General features: G+C 37.5%; 1 protein-coding gene across 2 annotated transcripts in view; it reads right to left on the reverse strand.

Annotated features, from left to right (window-relative positions):
* Positions 1–15693, reverse strand: part of ANO5 (anoctamin 5) — a 107679-nt gene that overhangs the window by 14692 nt on the left and 77294 nt on the right. For both annotated transcript variants that reach the window (XM_087433084.1, XM_087433085.1), the window contains exons 12-16: positions 11124–11275; positions 8919–8993; positions 7118–7340; positions 5246–5415; positions 4532–4629 (exon numbers count right to left, since the gene is read on the reverse strand). In XM_087433084.1, the coding sequence (XP_087289210.1) occupies positions 4532–4629; positions 5246–5415; positions 7118–7340; positions 8919–8993; positions 11124–11275 (718 nt within the window). The remainder of the gene's footprint in view (positions 1–4531; positions 4630–5245; positions 5416–7117; positions 7341–8918; positions 8994–11123; positions 11276–15693) is intronic.

Here is a 15693-nt window from a genome sequence, read left to right on the forward strand (position 1 = left end):
AAGAAGTAAATTACCTCAATCAAAAAACCTCAGAATCAGAGGAAATTACCTCTGATCAAAAGCATCTACCAAAATTCTGGGGCAAACATCATTCTTAACAGGGAAGATTTAGAAGCGTTCCTCTTTGAATCCAGAACAAAATAAGAGTGTGCCTGGTCACATTCAAGGCTCTGCTGGAGAGCTGAGCCAGCACAATAAGATGAAAAAGCAAAAGGCAAAAGAAATGGAAATGAAGGAGGACTCTATGATTACTAACAGTAATGTGATTGGATGGTCTACATAGAAAACCCAAAGGAATTTAGACAAAAATTATTAGAAATAATAACAGAGTTTATCACTACATTTCATTTCTATATATCCACAAAATATAGATAGAAAACATAATTTTTAAAAGATACCATTACAATAGCAACTAAAATTAAAATAACCTAGAAATGGATTTGACAAAAGATTTATAGGACCTATATGCAGATGTTTAAATCTTTAAAGTCACTTAAGTCCAAAATAAATGTTCATGAATAAAAAGACTTGTCATTATTAAAATGTCAGTTGTTTTTATTGAAATAATTAAAATCTAATTTAAATCAAAAAATCAAAATATTTTTCCATGTGAAATCTGATGTTTCTAAAATTTATACAGAAAGACAAAAGACCAAGTTATTTCTGTAGATGAAGAATAAGTTGGTAAAACTTGCCCCACCAGATATCAAGACTTACAAAGCTGTATTAAGTAAGAGTGTGGTATTGGTGCAGGGATAGACCCTGGAACAGAATGGAGACCTAGTAATAGCCTTGTACTTGCTGCATGGCATAAACAGTATTGTAAATCACGGAGAGTGGGGAAGAGGAACTTCTCAATCAATGGTCACAAGACAATTATATGTATATGTGTGTATGAGTGTAAGAAATTAAATTTGAATTTCATATCAAACACAAAAATCCTTTCTATAAATATTAAGAATTTAGAAGAGAAAGATAATAACGTTAAAATGTTAAAAAAATTGAGAACTAAGTATATGAAAATATCTTTTTGATCTTGGGGTAGGGAAGGATTTATTAAATAAGACTTAAAAAATACTAACCCATAAAAGAAAATATTGATGAATTCTACTACATTAAAAGTATGTACTTTTGTCCATCTACAGCAGTGGTTCCCAACTGGGAGTGACTTTGCTCACAAGGGTACATTTGCAAGGTCTGGAGACATTTTTGGTTGTCACAACTGGGCAGAGGGTGGGCTACTGGCATCTAGTGGGTAGAGTCCAAGGATGCTGTTAAACATCCTACATGGCAAAGGACAGCCCCCCACGACAAAGAATTATCTGGCCCAAAACGTCAACAGCGCTGAAGCTGAGAAACTGTGATCTAAGGGTACTATTAAAAAATGAAAAGACAAAACTTATGTTGGGATAAAATATTTGTAACACATATAACCAAAAACAAACACAAACATAGTTACTAGAAGTTATAAAGTATTCCTACAAATCAATTTAAAAACGATAAACAGACAAGTAGAAAAATGGTTAAACAACATGAACAAGCATTTCATTGAAGAGGAAACACATATGGCCAAAAAATGCTCATTCAAGTTATTAATCAGGGAAATGCAAAATAAGACCAAACTGAGATATCATTTATACCCTCCAAATGGGCAAAATTAACAAATGAGACAATATGAAGTACTATAGCAAATGTGGATTAAAAGGAACACTTATATACTGCTTTTATCCAAACTGAAACATGAAGAGAAAAAAAGTTAATGAAAAGGGAACAGAACACTTGAGATTTCTGAGACAGTATCAAACAGATGGGCATACGTGCAACTGGAGTCAAAATGGAAAAGAGACCACCCAGGTCAAGAAAGAGAACTGCCAGGAATCCCAGGAGCGCTTCACGTGCTCCATTCCAACTACAAACTCCTCAATCTCCACACAGTAACCATTGTTTTGCATTTTATACTAATCACTTCCTTGCTTTCTTAAAAATAGTTTTATCCTTCTATGATCCATTCTGAGTTAATTTTTGAATGAGGTGTAAGCTTTACATTGAGTTTCATTATTTTGCATACGGACATCCAATTGTTCCAGCACCAGTTGTCGAAAAGACTGTTCTTTCTTCAATGAATTGTTTTTGCACTTCTGTCAAAAATAAAATGACCATATTTATGTAGATCTATTTCTGCAATCTCTACTCTGTTCCACTGATCTATTCCTTCACCAATCCTAGTCTTGATTAATATAGTTTTATAGTTAAGTCTTAAACTCAAGTAGTGTAATTTCTCCAACTTTATTCTTCTTTATCAAAATTGTTTTGGCTATTCTAGTTCCTTTGCCTGCTATACAAATTTTAGAATCCACTTGTCTATATCTACAAAAATCCTGCTGATATTTTGACTGGAATAATGTTAAATCAATATATCAATTTGGGGGATAACTAGTATCTCTATTATGTTGTCTTCCAATCCATGAACACAATGTTTCTCTCCATTTATATAGATTTAAAAAATGTTTTTCATCAGGATTTGTCATTTTCAGCATACAAATTCCATACACCTTTTAGATTTATACCAAAGTATTTCACTCTTTTGGAGTGTACAATTTCCGTCCTGACCAACGTTTCTTGCATCCTACACTTTCATTCTGTTGTTCTCTTTTTGCTCAAGTACATCTTTCAGTAGTTCTTCCAATGAGGGTCTATGAATGTAAACTTAGATTTTTATGTCTAAAATGCCTTTATTTCACCTTCACTTTAAATAACAGTTAAACTGGTTCTAGAAATCTAAAGTGAACATTATTTTCACTCAGAATCTTGAAAATACTCTACTGTCTTTTGTATCTAATGCTATTAGTGAGAAATCTGTTGACAGTGTGGATGATGTTGCTTTTTCTTCTGAAAGATTTTAACATTGTCTATTTATCTCTGATGTTCTGTAGTTTAACTATAATGTATATGGGTGTGACTTTAATATTATTTATCTTGCTTCATATTCAGGATTCATTTTCATTTTTGGAACTCATGTTTTTCTTCATTTTTGGAAAATTTTCAGCAATTACCTATTCAAAGAATTTTTTCCTCCACCATTTACTCAATTCTTTTTCTGGAACTATTAGTAGGTTAATGTGGAAGCCTCTTAATATAGCCTCCTGTCACTTGAATTTTTTTAATCTCATTGTCTCTCTGTTGTACTGTACAGTGTGAGAATTTCTCAGTACTATTTTCCAATTCACTGATTCATTCTTCAATTGTGTCCAGCGTGTAATTGATCCCATCTGTTGTACCCTTATTTAAAGTACCACTTTTCATTTATGTATAATTGATTCTATTTCATAATCATTTGTTCTTGTTTAATTTCCTTCTGTTTTTATTTAAATTACTTCCTGATCCTTTTTAATCACAGTATCACCTTCTCATATGTTTTTAGGCTTTGCCAGAATCTTCGAGCCAGAGTAAGTTCTAAAAATCCATTTTGTTAGCAGCCTTGGTAGCATTAAATCTCATCATAAGTTTTGGAACTTTGGTTTGTAGGCTTAATTTTACTTGTTTTGTTTTGTTTTGTTTTTTTACTTCCATGTCTGTCTCTTTTCCTCTCTGTGCACATTTATTCTCCCCCTTGTGCTTGGTTTAGGGGTTACCTCCATTCTGGCCTCTGCATTCTCAATCTAAAGCCAGGACTTAAGTTTGCAGTTATTTCTCTGTGGCAATGTTAGGAATGTGGCAGATCAAATACTGCTTGAAAGGATGTCTATGTTCTTCCTTTGTCAGCACATGAAATAGAACCCCAGGAGCACCACGGAACTGTGTGTGTCGGGGGGGGAGCAAGGGGGAAGGGTACTTTCAACCTTCTCTCATGAGTAAGTGAGAATGAACCCAGGCCCTGGCTTCAAGTACATACAGTTAAACTGGCCAGTCCCCTGACTTAAGCAGAGCACTTGTAATCCACTTTATACTGCAGGTGCTAAAGCCTGACACTGTCATTTCCTAACTAGGAGCCCTGCAAGATCACAGGCTTATGGTTCTTTCTCTTTTTATCCATGGGGATGTTCATCTTATATTTAAGATCAACGGTCATCTTGGTTTTCTCTTTTTATAATGTATTCATTATTGCTACACTTTTGGAACAGAGAGCAAACCCTTCACATACCAGCATTTCATTCACAATCAATTTTTGTGCCTAGATGTGTCCATGACACATAGATCTTTTTACAGAGTTCAACGTTTAGTAATCTTGAGAAATAGTAGGCACCATGTAGAATAATCTACAGAGGAGATAACATTTAGACTTCCCAGTGGAACCTTCACAGGAGAGGTGGATAATCACCTTTCCTTCAATTTCACTCAAGCAGTCGAGATGCACATTTAAAAGCCTCTATTATCTTAATTCATTCTTGACTGTTGATTAAAAAAGGAGCTTTTTTATTGACTAGAACATTTGCTAACAAAAGCACCATGATAATCAAAGAATTCCATCTTCTTCCAGAGGAAATCTCTCATGGTTACTTAAATCAAGCAAAAACTTGTAAGTCATACATACGGATAAATGGCTTCTTTAACATTTCCAAAGATCTGTTTCCCAGTCATGATGATGGTCAACTGGGTTGTTAATTCTATTAGACAGCCTCCAGGATCACACTAGTCAGAAGCAACAAGAGAAAAAAAAAAAAAAAGTGAACGATGAAAGATGGACTTTTGCAACAAAACAAATCCCAAACCAGAAGACCAGAATCCGAAGACTTGGGTTGGAATGGATATTAAAGGGATATTTAGCTCAATAGTTCCAAGCAGCACCCCAGACCGGTGCCAGGCTGCTGCATTAGACTTAGCTGTGAATATCCCGGTCTCATTCTTAGGAAATTCTGAATCTTTATTTGGATGCACAGGCAGGTTTGGAAACCACTGATCTGGTCTAACTCTACAACCCATGGTGGAGCCCTTTCTGCTACACCTCCAGAAAGCTATCATTCATCCTCTGCAGGAAGCCTTCAGGGATATAGAACTTACTTATCCCATTTAACAGCTCATATTTTACTACCAGACAGTAGGCACAATATAACTTCTTGCCCAAAAGAAACTGGAAAGTCTATCAGATGACAGGATTCTAAGACTAATACTCTCTGTGCACAGGATCAGTGTCTTGCACGTCTCTTGCAACTTGACAACATCTGAGTTAGCGCTGGGCACACAGAAGGTACCTAGTTAACACCAAGTTATTGAAGCCACAAACCTCCCCTCTCAGGAGAATTCTTACCTCTTCACTTCTCCACACATTGAACAAATACGTGTATTTTCCAGGATAGCCCACGAACTTCCCTTTGAAGAAAGCTACGTAGAAGCAGGACGAGTAAAAATTTACAAACTGAAACAGGAACATTTTCAAGGTAAGACTGCTCTCATACTCCTGGTAAGTTCGAGGAATTTCTGGTAAGTGAAAAACACCACAGTTTAATAATGCAGTCTCCTGCTTCTGCTCACATTTCATACTCCCTGGGACAAACGGACATCTAGTCACATTATTCTGAGAACCTGTTGAGATGCTCCCGACTCCGGCCATCATAGACCAATATTAAGTGACTATTTACTTTGTGCCAGGCTTTCTATTAGAGACTTTGTATTAATCTAATCTCTGGAGAAGCTTAGGAAGTGGTCATTATTACATTCAGAGGGGTGAAATACTGGCCCGTGGTCACCCAGTCAGAATCTGACTGGGAATATGGAATTCAAACCCATATCAGACTAAAGAGCCTCATACTCACCCCCATACACTACATGATGTCCTGTAAACATATCAGACCTCTCTCGTCTGTCTTCAATAAGGTTTAAACAAAGTAAACTCACATCAAGGGCAGAGGATGATTTCCAAATAGAATTGTGTTTCCTCTCATGAATTGAACGGCTGTATCAATTCTGAAAACAATGTCATGCGAATGGCGGCAGAAATAGCACACATTTCTCTCTCCGCTGTTTGAAATGCGTGCTATGATCTGTCATTTAATGAATTTCAAAGATAAGAAAATATGAGATTCTCTTGACCCCACAGCAGAGCATCGTGAGGCACACAAGAGGAAGGGAGCGTATTTCTCTGAGCTGATGACTGCCCAAGAGCATGAGCTGATCCAGCCAAATCCATCACATTTTCAGTGATACTGAATAGTAACACACATTATCCTAAAGACCAGACAACTCCTCCATTTTAGTGAAATTTAGTTGCATTCCTACAAACTCTCATGTGAATGTAAGTGATTTTTCTCGTTGAAAACAGCTGTGATTTTTTAGGTGTTTTGTTTCTAAGGGCTGTCAGCTATGATTGTTCTGGCTGTTGGTAGCAGAAGAAAAGTAAAACGGGGAGAGAAGAACTCCAAACTCGAGGATCGTGTTTAACGAAAGTTGCTTCCCAGTGCTCACCCCAGTGCTGAGTGAATAATGGGCTCTTTTCCCAACACGGGGCACGAGGCCACTGCACAGACCTAGAGGAGGGCTTGGCTCCTGGAGAGGGCGCTCAGAGAAGCTGAGGCCTCCCGCGGAGTCTGATCTCATTTCCGACACGCCGGGGGCAGGCCAGAGCACGTGTGCTCCGTGCGCCTCTCCCTGAGGGAATCTCCCCCTCACCCGTGACCCCTCACCTTCCCTCATGGCCTTAGGAGAAACTTTAATATTTTAAAAAGAAAATAATCCAGGTTCTAACACATGGCAACTGAAAAGAGAAGTACAAAATTTTAGATTTATTCAGGAGAAGCTGATTGCTCGGTTTTTCTCATGATGGTTTTCAAAATCCAATATCTTCTAAATACCACACACGAAATAAAAGTTACCTGCCTGGAGAAAAGTGAGGATTTCTTAGGATTCAACTAGCCCCATCAAGGGAGAATTACGACAAGAATACTCAAAAAGATCTACAGAGTCCTAATTCTTCCTTTTAGTTCTTCTTCCTGCTTGCACTATCACGGGCCTGAATGTAGCTGTCAGAGGATTCTGAAGCACCAGGCTATGGGTCCATCTATACAGCAAAACTGCCTTAAAATGTGCCATTAAAAAATGAACTCCCTGGGGGATGATCCAAAATGGATGCATAGCATTGGTAGGAACCTTTTTCAGAGTCACACTAATGCTTTGGCCAACTTACCCATTTTTGTAATCCAGGCAGATATCTTTTCATAAAAGAAATTCAAGATCAAGATGACCATGAAGTTCAAGCACGACCCACTGAGTGATGTCGTTATCTGGGGGGTGAGGAAACTTTTGACATGCTTTAAGGATGCTTCGCTTTCCATGAAGCTGGCAAATGTGGCAAAGACTGATAGGCGGTATACGATCACAGCTACCATACACGCGATGACAAGAGCCATCTGGGGAAGAGAAACAAAGAATTGGTCGCCGTGGTCCCTGTGTCTCTGTGATGCACACATATCTGATACACACTGCTCTCATCAGCTCATATATTAAGTTTAGCAGCTCCGACGTGGACAGCAAACCAAGTCAGCCTCTCACCCCATAGATGGCAGGAAATGAATAATGGTAAGGTAAAAGGGTTAGAGATGAGGCATATGGTAGCAGCTGGGTAAGTCTAAAAGAGAAACGTACTCACTGCCCATCCTCTAGCCAGAAGGCCAAATTCTGCCTGTGGCCTTACCTGTTCTTAGATGGCCCCGGATTTAAGAATGTTTCTTGCATTTTTAAAGGCCATAAAGATAAATAAAGACAATTATGCGATCACACGCCAGAGACTATCTGTGGCCCACAAAGCCTAAAATATATCTGGCCGTCTTGCAGAAAATGCTTGCCAAGCTCTGCTGTAGGTTGTAGTTAAACATGTAGTGTGAACATCACTTACTTTCCCAAGAAAAATACATTTGAAACTTTTATTTCATTTCCTCTCAGAATGTTGCCATTAGCAGTCTGACACACCTGACAGTGTAGATATTTCTATAGATTCTGTATAAATTTTATACACTTCCCATACCACAGAACACAAAGATCTAGGGATGGTGTTATAGTAACGATTGGAGAATTCTATTCTGCAGGTTGAGGAACTGAATCAGATTGAATGAGTACTGGAAATAAAAGGTAGAATAATCTTTCTGGGACCACACTCCAGAGTATTTCTCAAGGAGGGCCCCAAATGGATTATTGCCCCCTTTTATTCTATCATCTCTCCTCAATGATTGTTATATCATCTAAGAAAGCACACATTTAAAATAGAAAAATCAATACTTTTAACAAGAAATGTTAAAGATAAAAAATTATGGGACAATATGGACTGGTGAGATTAAACTATAGTCTACAGCTGCTAGTTATTTACACTTCAACATGCTCAACTGCCAGAGGGTAACTTGGCCTTTCCTAAAATTAAAGTCCACCTGTAGGAGGGCCCAAATTTGGAAAAGGGAGGGCAGGAAACAGATTATGGTGATGGAAGAATCTATCAGATAAAAGGCATGGAGAAAACCCGACTCCCTCACAAAGGGACATGTTAATTAAATTCTTCAAGGAGGAGAAATAACATTTTCTTCTGTTTATCTCAGCAAGAGAATGATCTTTATGGTTATACGTTTTTTTTTTTTTTCATTTTTTGCAGATATTTTAAGTAGAGATAAAAATAAACTAATGATTTTTTAAAAACTAACCAAAGAGTCTGCAAATTGTTATACTGTTCTAGTGTCACGTTCTCACCAAATTAACGAAGAGCTGGGCGAGGGGGAGGAACAGGCTCTAAGCTAAAGCACCCCTCTCTCCCTCCAGCTCTTTCCCCAAGGTTCAATCATGGCACATTCATGTAAACTACAGTTTATTTTATAAAAGAGCTCTACTCAAGATAAACAGACTGGGGAGGGAGGGACTCGAGAGCTACTGCAGACGAAACTGTGGAGATAAATCCTAACACAACTACATGTCAGAGATGATAACAGTTTTTAAAGAATGCTCACCCATAACGTCACCGTGGCTCCTGATAGAAAGTACCATGGGATACGACTACATAGAGGCATGTAAGGTTCCATCTCCTGTAATTTTGAAGAAATCACAGCAAAATTCAATATCTACCCTCAAAGTTGGGACTCCAAGCAGTGGTCAAAATCACAACGCCTAAAGTAGAAACTTCCGCAAAGGGTCCACTACAGCTCATGGAAAACTACATTCTAGCAATGGTTGCTCCCGTTTAAGAAGAAACCTCCCAGGCTCTCAGATGAGACGTTTCACACGAGATGAGGCAGGACAGACACACTGTTTCCTGAGTGTTGATTTAGAGTGGTATTCAGGGCCTGGGAGACAGGAAACATGTCAACCCCTAAGGGCTGGTACTCCAGTGGACGTTCTTTAATGATGTTATAATTTTATTCCAACTGAATTAAGTTGAATTGAGATGAATTGCATTGCTCTGTAATTGTTTGGCATGGTATTAAATAGGGGGCCTTCATTGTATTTATAGGATTAATTGTATTCCTCCACCTAATTCAGGGGGCCAGGCTTTTCCACCTTGATGCTTTTTTAAGTCATTAATGGAAGATATTAATTATGTCAGTTGACATTCTTAGCTATATCAAGAGGCAGTTAAATCTTACCCCAAAGAATACTGCCATACGGTAAGAAATAGCTGTCAGCAGATATCTAAATCATGCAATTCTATCTAAAATATAAGATTTTACATCTTAAGGATTTTAGGGGGGACTGAATGCAAACAGAACTCATCAGGCAGAGTAGGCTGTCCAAGAGCTCTATTGAACCCCAGGATGTGTGTGCATGTGTGCATATATGTGATTGTGTACATGCATGTGCATGTATGCATATGTGATTGTGTACTTGTGTGTGCATGTGGGTATCCAATATGTGTGTGTCCATGCATGCACGTGTGTGTTCCTTAAACACACTCAGACGCGAGAGTTCTGGCTGTACTGACCACTGAGGAAACACTGCAAGTCAGTCAAAAAAATTTGAATTCAAAACCATTAAAGCCAAGTGAAGTCCATGACTCACTGTCAATCAACACATATTGGTTTTCAACTAGTTTCAAATGTAAACATTCAGTACATCTTGTTTTTATGTCAATAATTTTTGGCAAAGCCAAGAGGCCTGCTTTTATTTTCTTTTTTATCTCATGAAATATGAATAGATACACATCATGTCATTATTATGACAATATCTCTTCTAATATATTGTCTTAATTTCAAAATGCAACCCAAGTTATTAATGTGTTTTCTGAGGTGTTTTTTTTCCTTTATTCATTTACTCAATTTTTTTGTAATGTTTCAATGCAATTTAGTAAAGGTTTAGTGAATGCCTAAAGTGTGAACAGAATTTTGAATATTACACCACAAGAGTGGTGTCCTGAACAGAGTAGGGAATTCTACTGAAGAGACTGTTAGAGACACATTCTACCCTCCCTTTAGTAGCATCAGGTAACACAGTGACTACATGTTATGGAAAGGTAGGGGCTCTAAGAATATGCAGCCAAGAGTCTGGTCTTGGAAGGCAAAGTGCCGTCCATTTTCACATGAGAAAAAATGAGGTCCAAGAAGTCAAACTACTCAGTCAACAACACACAACTGGTTTGCCAGTTAAGGATCCCCAAATCTGACCTTTCCCCCACTAGACACCAGTGCAATGATCTTCCCTTTTTAATCAATTAAAAGGGACTAGGTGAATAAAATTTGGTCTACTAAAGCAATCACTCATAAACCCACTATCTTCACACAATACAATTTAAATTTTTGCACGTTAACTTAAGTCTCATTTCCATGTATATATATATTTATAAACAAAGCCCACAGCACATATACTATTTTCCATTTTCCTTTTGTTTCACTTAGTATTAAAACTATGTATTTCATAATATGATGCCTTGTATTTGCTTCAACATAATCTAGCAGCAAGGAGGAACAGGTGTATGAAACAAGACTGCCCATGAATTAACATTAATTGAAGCTGGGTGATGGGTCCATCCGGGGGTTCATTTTACTTTCCTATCTACTTTTCTAAGTATTTGAAATATATATTAGAAATAAGTAAAGAAGTTTATATGACTTATATGTTGGAGAATATTTTAAAGGCAAATTAAAATACACATTGTTATTTGAGGGGCAAGCTACAGCAGTGTGTCCACTGAGATTGCTGCCCGTTTCTGTTTCCCAATCTACCTTAGTCACTGCATTCATCTTCCTGTGTTTGCACATAGCTTCAAACTCAGGTCTCAGCTGAAGCTGCTGCTGTTCCTCCTCAAAGTCCACCAGGTCCCACTCGTATTCCAGTCTGGCTTGTCGCTGTTTCCAAAACTCCAAGAACAACGTGACTACAGGCAAAGAAATGTATACAAACAAACATAATCAAGAGATGGGGAAATAAAGTGATTATGAAAATAACTGGGTTTTTCTCTACTATTTTAAAAAATCATTTTGGCTGCATGATGGTTCTGTCACTATTATGTTGGATGATAAAACTATAAAATGATTAATGTTGGCATAATACATGTAATAATGTTGAAATAACTCATATATAAATATTCAAGTTAATTTCTTAGACAGCAGTACATGCAAGAAAAAATTTTTTCAGGCACATTACTGTCTCTCTTCATTCAGACAATGTGAAGTAATATTTAAACAATTTTTTACTAACATCTAGATTTTGTTTGCATGTCTTTTACTGAAATCATTCAAGCAATTGTACCACCTTCTCAGGCTTAGGGAAATTTAAAGAAAACATAAGAGCCATTCCACAGCACAATCTCTCTCTCTCTCTCTCTCTCTCTATATATATATATATATGTATGTACACACACATATATATTATATATTACATATAATTTTAATAAAATTTTGATTGAAAAGTAATCAGTTTACATCTATAGAAAAGACATAAAACATAATTGTACAATTCAAAGAATTTTCACAAAACACACACACTCATGTAATCAGCATCAGTATCAAAAAATAGAACATCACCAGCACCCCCAGAAACCCTCCCTTATGACTCTTCTGAGACATAAATGTAACTAGTCCCCTAGCTTCTAATATTATAGGATAGTTTTGCCTCTCTTTCAACTTTACATAAACAGCATCATACAACAGGTAGGTTTTGCGGCAACTTTTGTTTTGGTTCAACTTTTTTTGTAAACTGAATTCATGCTGCTGTGTGAAGCAAAAGTTCGTTTTTCATTGCTGTATAGTATCCCATTGTACAAGTAAATTACAATTTTGTCTGTCTATTCTTGGGTTCATAGACATTTGAGCTGTTTCCAGCTTTTTGCTATTACAAATAGCATTGCTGTGAATATCCTTGTATATGTGTTTTGGTGGGCATATGTATGCCTTTCTGTTGGGTATATAGCTAAGAATGAAATACTAACACAATCAATATTAACATAATTTTATCACCCATGAAAGATTCAAATTTTAATGCATCCTCTGACTCATTCCCACCTTTTAAATAATTGTAAGGAATTATGGATTCTGTCTGTATGTTACTAAAGTCTTAATTACATCTTTAAGTATCATTATAGTCATCTAACTGGTCTCTCTGCTTCCAATATCCCTTCTTCTCAGTGCAAACATATCACCTGACTGCTAAAGTTTGTTATCTGTTCATTTGCTCACATATACATTTGCATATGTTTTCTTTTGCTCATTTTTTAAAAATTTTATTTTATTGTGGTAAGAACAGTTAACATGATTTCTACTCTCTTAAGTTTTAAATCTACAATATGTTACTGTTGACTAAAGGTACAATGCTGTACAACAGATCTCTAGAGCTTACTCATCTTGCTTAACTGAAACTATATGCCCATTGATTAGTAACTGCCCATATCACCCTCCCCCAGCCCCCACCAACCTCCATTCCATTCTCTGATTCTAAAATTTGATTATTTTAGATACTTCATATAAATGAAATTATGAAGTATTTCTCTGTCTATGACTGGCATTTTCCACCAAGAATAATGTCTTCAAGGTTCATCCGTGTTGCCACATATTGCAGAATTTCCTTCTTTTTAAGGGTGAATAGTATATATATATTCCTTCTTTTTAAGGAAGGAATACGTACCAGGGTTTCTTTATCCACTCATCTGTCAGTGGACATTTAGGTTGTTTCCACACCTTGGTTATTATGGAGAGTGCTGCAATGAACACAGGAGCGCTAACATCTCTTCTCTGATTCCAATTATTTTGGGTAATTACCTAGAAGTGGGATTGCTGGATCATATGGTAGTTGTATTTTTAATCTTTTGAGGAACTGCATTCCAGCTGCACCATTTAGCATTCCCACCAACAGTGTGCCAGAGTCCATCATACTTCTTCACATCCTCACCAACACTTGTCTTTTGTTGTTTTGGTAACAGCCACGCTGGCAGGTGTGAGATGACACCTCATTGTGGTTTTGATTTGCATTTCCCTGATAAGTAGTGACATTAAGCAATTTTTCATATAACTGTTGTCCATTTGGATATCTTCTCTGGAGAAATGCCTATTCAAATCCTTTGTCCATTTTTTAATCAGGTTATTAGTTTTTTTTACCATTGAGTTGTAGGAGTTCCTTCTATATTTTGGAGATCAACCCCTCATCAGACATATGATTTGCAAATATTTTCTGCCATTCTGTGGATTGCTGTTTCACTCTGTTGACTGTTTTCTTTCCCACATAGCAGCTTTTTAGTGTGATGTAGTCCAGCTTTTTGTTTTTGTTTTTTGGGCTTTGGTGTCATATCCAGGAAATCATTGCCAAGACCAATATCATGAAGCTTTCCCCTTATATTTTCTTCTAGCAGTTTAACAGTTTCAGGTCTTATGTTTAAGTCTTTTAATACACTTTTGGGTTGATTTTTGTGTACAGTGTAAGATAAGGATCCAATTTCATTCTTTTGCATGTGGATATCCAGTTTTCTCAGCACCATTTGCTGAAGAGACTATGCTTTCCCTATTGTGTATTCTTGGAACTCTTGTCAAGGATTAGTTAACCATACATATGTGGATTTATTTCTGGACTCTATTCTGTTCCTTTGGTCTGTATGTCTGTCTCTATGCCAGTATCATACCATTTTGATTACTGCAGTTTTGTAAAATATTTTGAAATCAAGAAGTGTGATGTCTTCAGCTTTGTTCTTCTTTCTCAAGATTGCTTTGGTTATTTGGGGTCTTTTGTGATTCCATGTGAATTTTTTAAGTTGTTTTTCCTATTTCTATAAAAAATGCCATTGGAATTTTGATAGAGATCACACTGAATATTTAGATCACTTTGGGGAGTATGGACATATTAATAATGTTAAGTCTTCCAGTCCATGAACACGAGATGGCTCATTTTTTAATTCCTCTAAACATTCAGAAATACAGGCAGTCCTTATTTTGCATGGTTCTAATATGTATGAATTTCAGTTTCCTGGATTAGTTATATAACACCAGTCCCCCAACAACATGACTCAAATTTCAGTTACCACGGTGCATTAACTGTGAACATTTGCATAAAGTACAAACTTAGCTGCTAGTTCTTCAGTCCACAAATCCCTACACAAGGAGCAGATGTGTATCATGATTAGTGACCAATCACCTCCTGTCCTTAAATGCTGTTGGTGATGGACCACCACATACCTGTTTTTCAGTTCATGTACAGACAGTGAAGCATGTATTTGTGTTTCCCTGTGATAAACCCACGTGACATTTTACAAAAATGGATAATCAAAAGATGGAATTGGCCAATAAAAATGAAACTGCAGCAAAGAAATGAAAAGTGATAATGCTAGAAGTGTAATTCAAATCAAACATAAGTGGAATTACAGAAGAAATAGATGACTATGAGAATGTTGACATTGTTGCCATTTAAGAGACTCTACATACACAGCCAGAGGAACCTGGCAAAGGCAAACTTACGGACATAAATGAAGAAGGCAGTTGTGAGGAAAATGATGATGTCTCAGAGGAAATGATGTCGGCAAAAAACTTCAGCTTAAAGGGACTCTCCGTTACCATTCATTACAACGAAGGCACAGAGGATAGACCATTGGAAGCTAATGCTCAAACCGGACTGTTCTATCCTGGGAATACATCTTCTACCCTTTTCCCTATCAAAATCCCATACATTTTTTTTTTTTTTTTTGTGAGGAGATCAGCCCTGCGCTAACATCCGCCAATCCTCCTCTTTTTTTGCTGAGGAAGATGGCCCTGGGCTAACATCTGTGCCCATCTTCCTCCACTTTATATGGGACGCCGCCACAGCATGGCTTGCCAAGCAGTGCGTCGGTGCGCGCCCGGGATCCGAACCAGCGAACCCCGGGCCGCCGCAGCGGAGCGCGCGCACTTAACTGCTTGCGCCACCGGGCCGGCCCCTACATTTTCTTTTTAAATAATTTTATTTATTTATTTTTTTTCCCTCAAAGCCCCAGCAGATAGTTGCATGTCATAGCTGCACATTCTTCTAGTTGCTGTATGTGGGATGCGGCCTCAGCATGGCCGGAGAAGCGGTGCGTCGGTGCGCGCCCGGGATCCGAACCTGGGCCGCCAGCAGCGGAGCATGCGCACTTAATTGCTAAGCCATGGGGCCGGCCCAATCCTATACATTTTTTTAAATCCAAATCAAATTCCATGTTTTCTATAAAAGTTATCTCAATTCCTTTAGTCAGGAAGTAATTCCTTCCTCCTCTGCACTCCCTCAGCGCTCAAAATTTACTTCTATGAAAGTAGGTGTTAGATTCTGTCCCCAGTTAGATTGTGACCTTAACAACAGATT

Source organism: Ceratotherium simum, chromosome 7 (genome assembly GCF_057802395.1).
Source record: "Ceratotherium simum simum isolate JZ-2026a chromosome 7, ASM5780239v1, whole genome shotgun sequence".
NCBI classification, from domain to species: domain Eukaryota; kingdom Metazoa; phylum Chordata; class Mammalia; order Perissodactyla; family Rhinocerotidae; genus Ceratotherium; species Ceratotherium simum.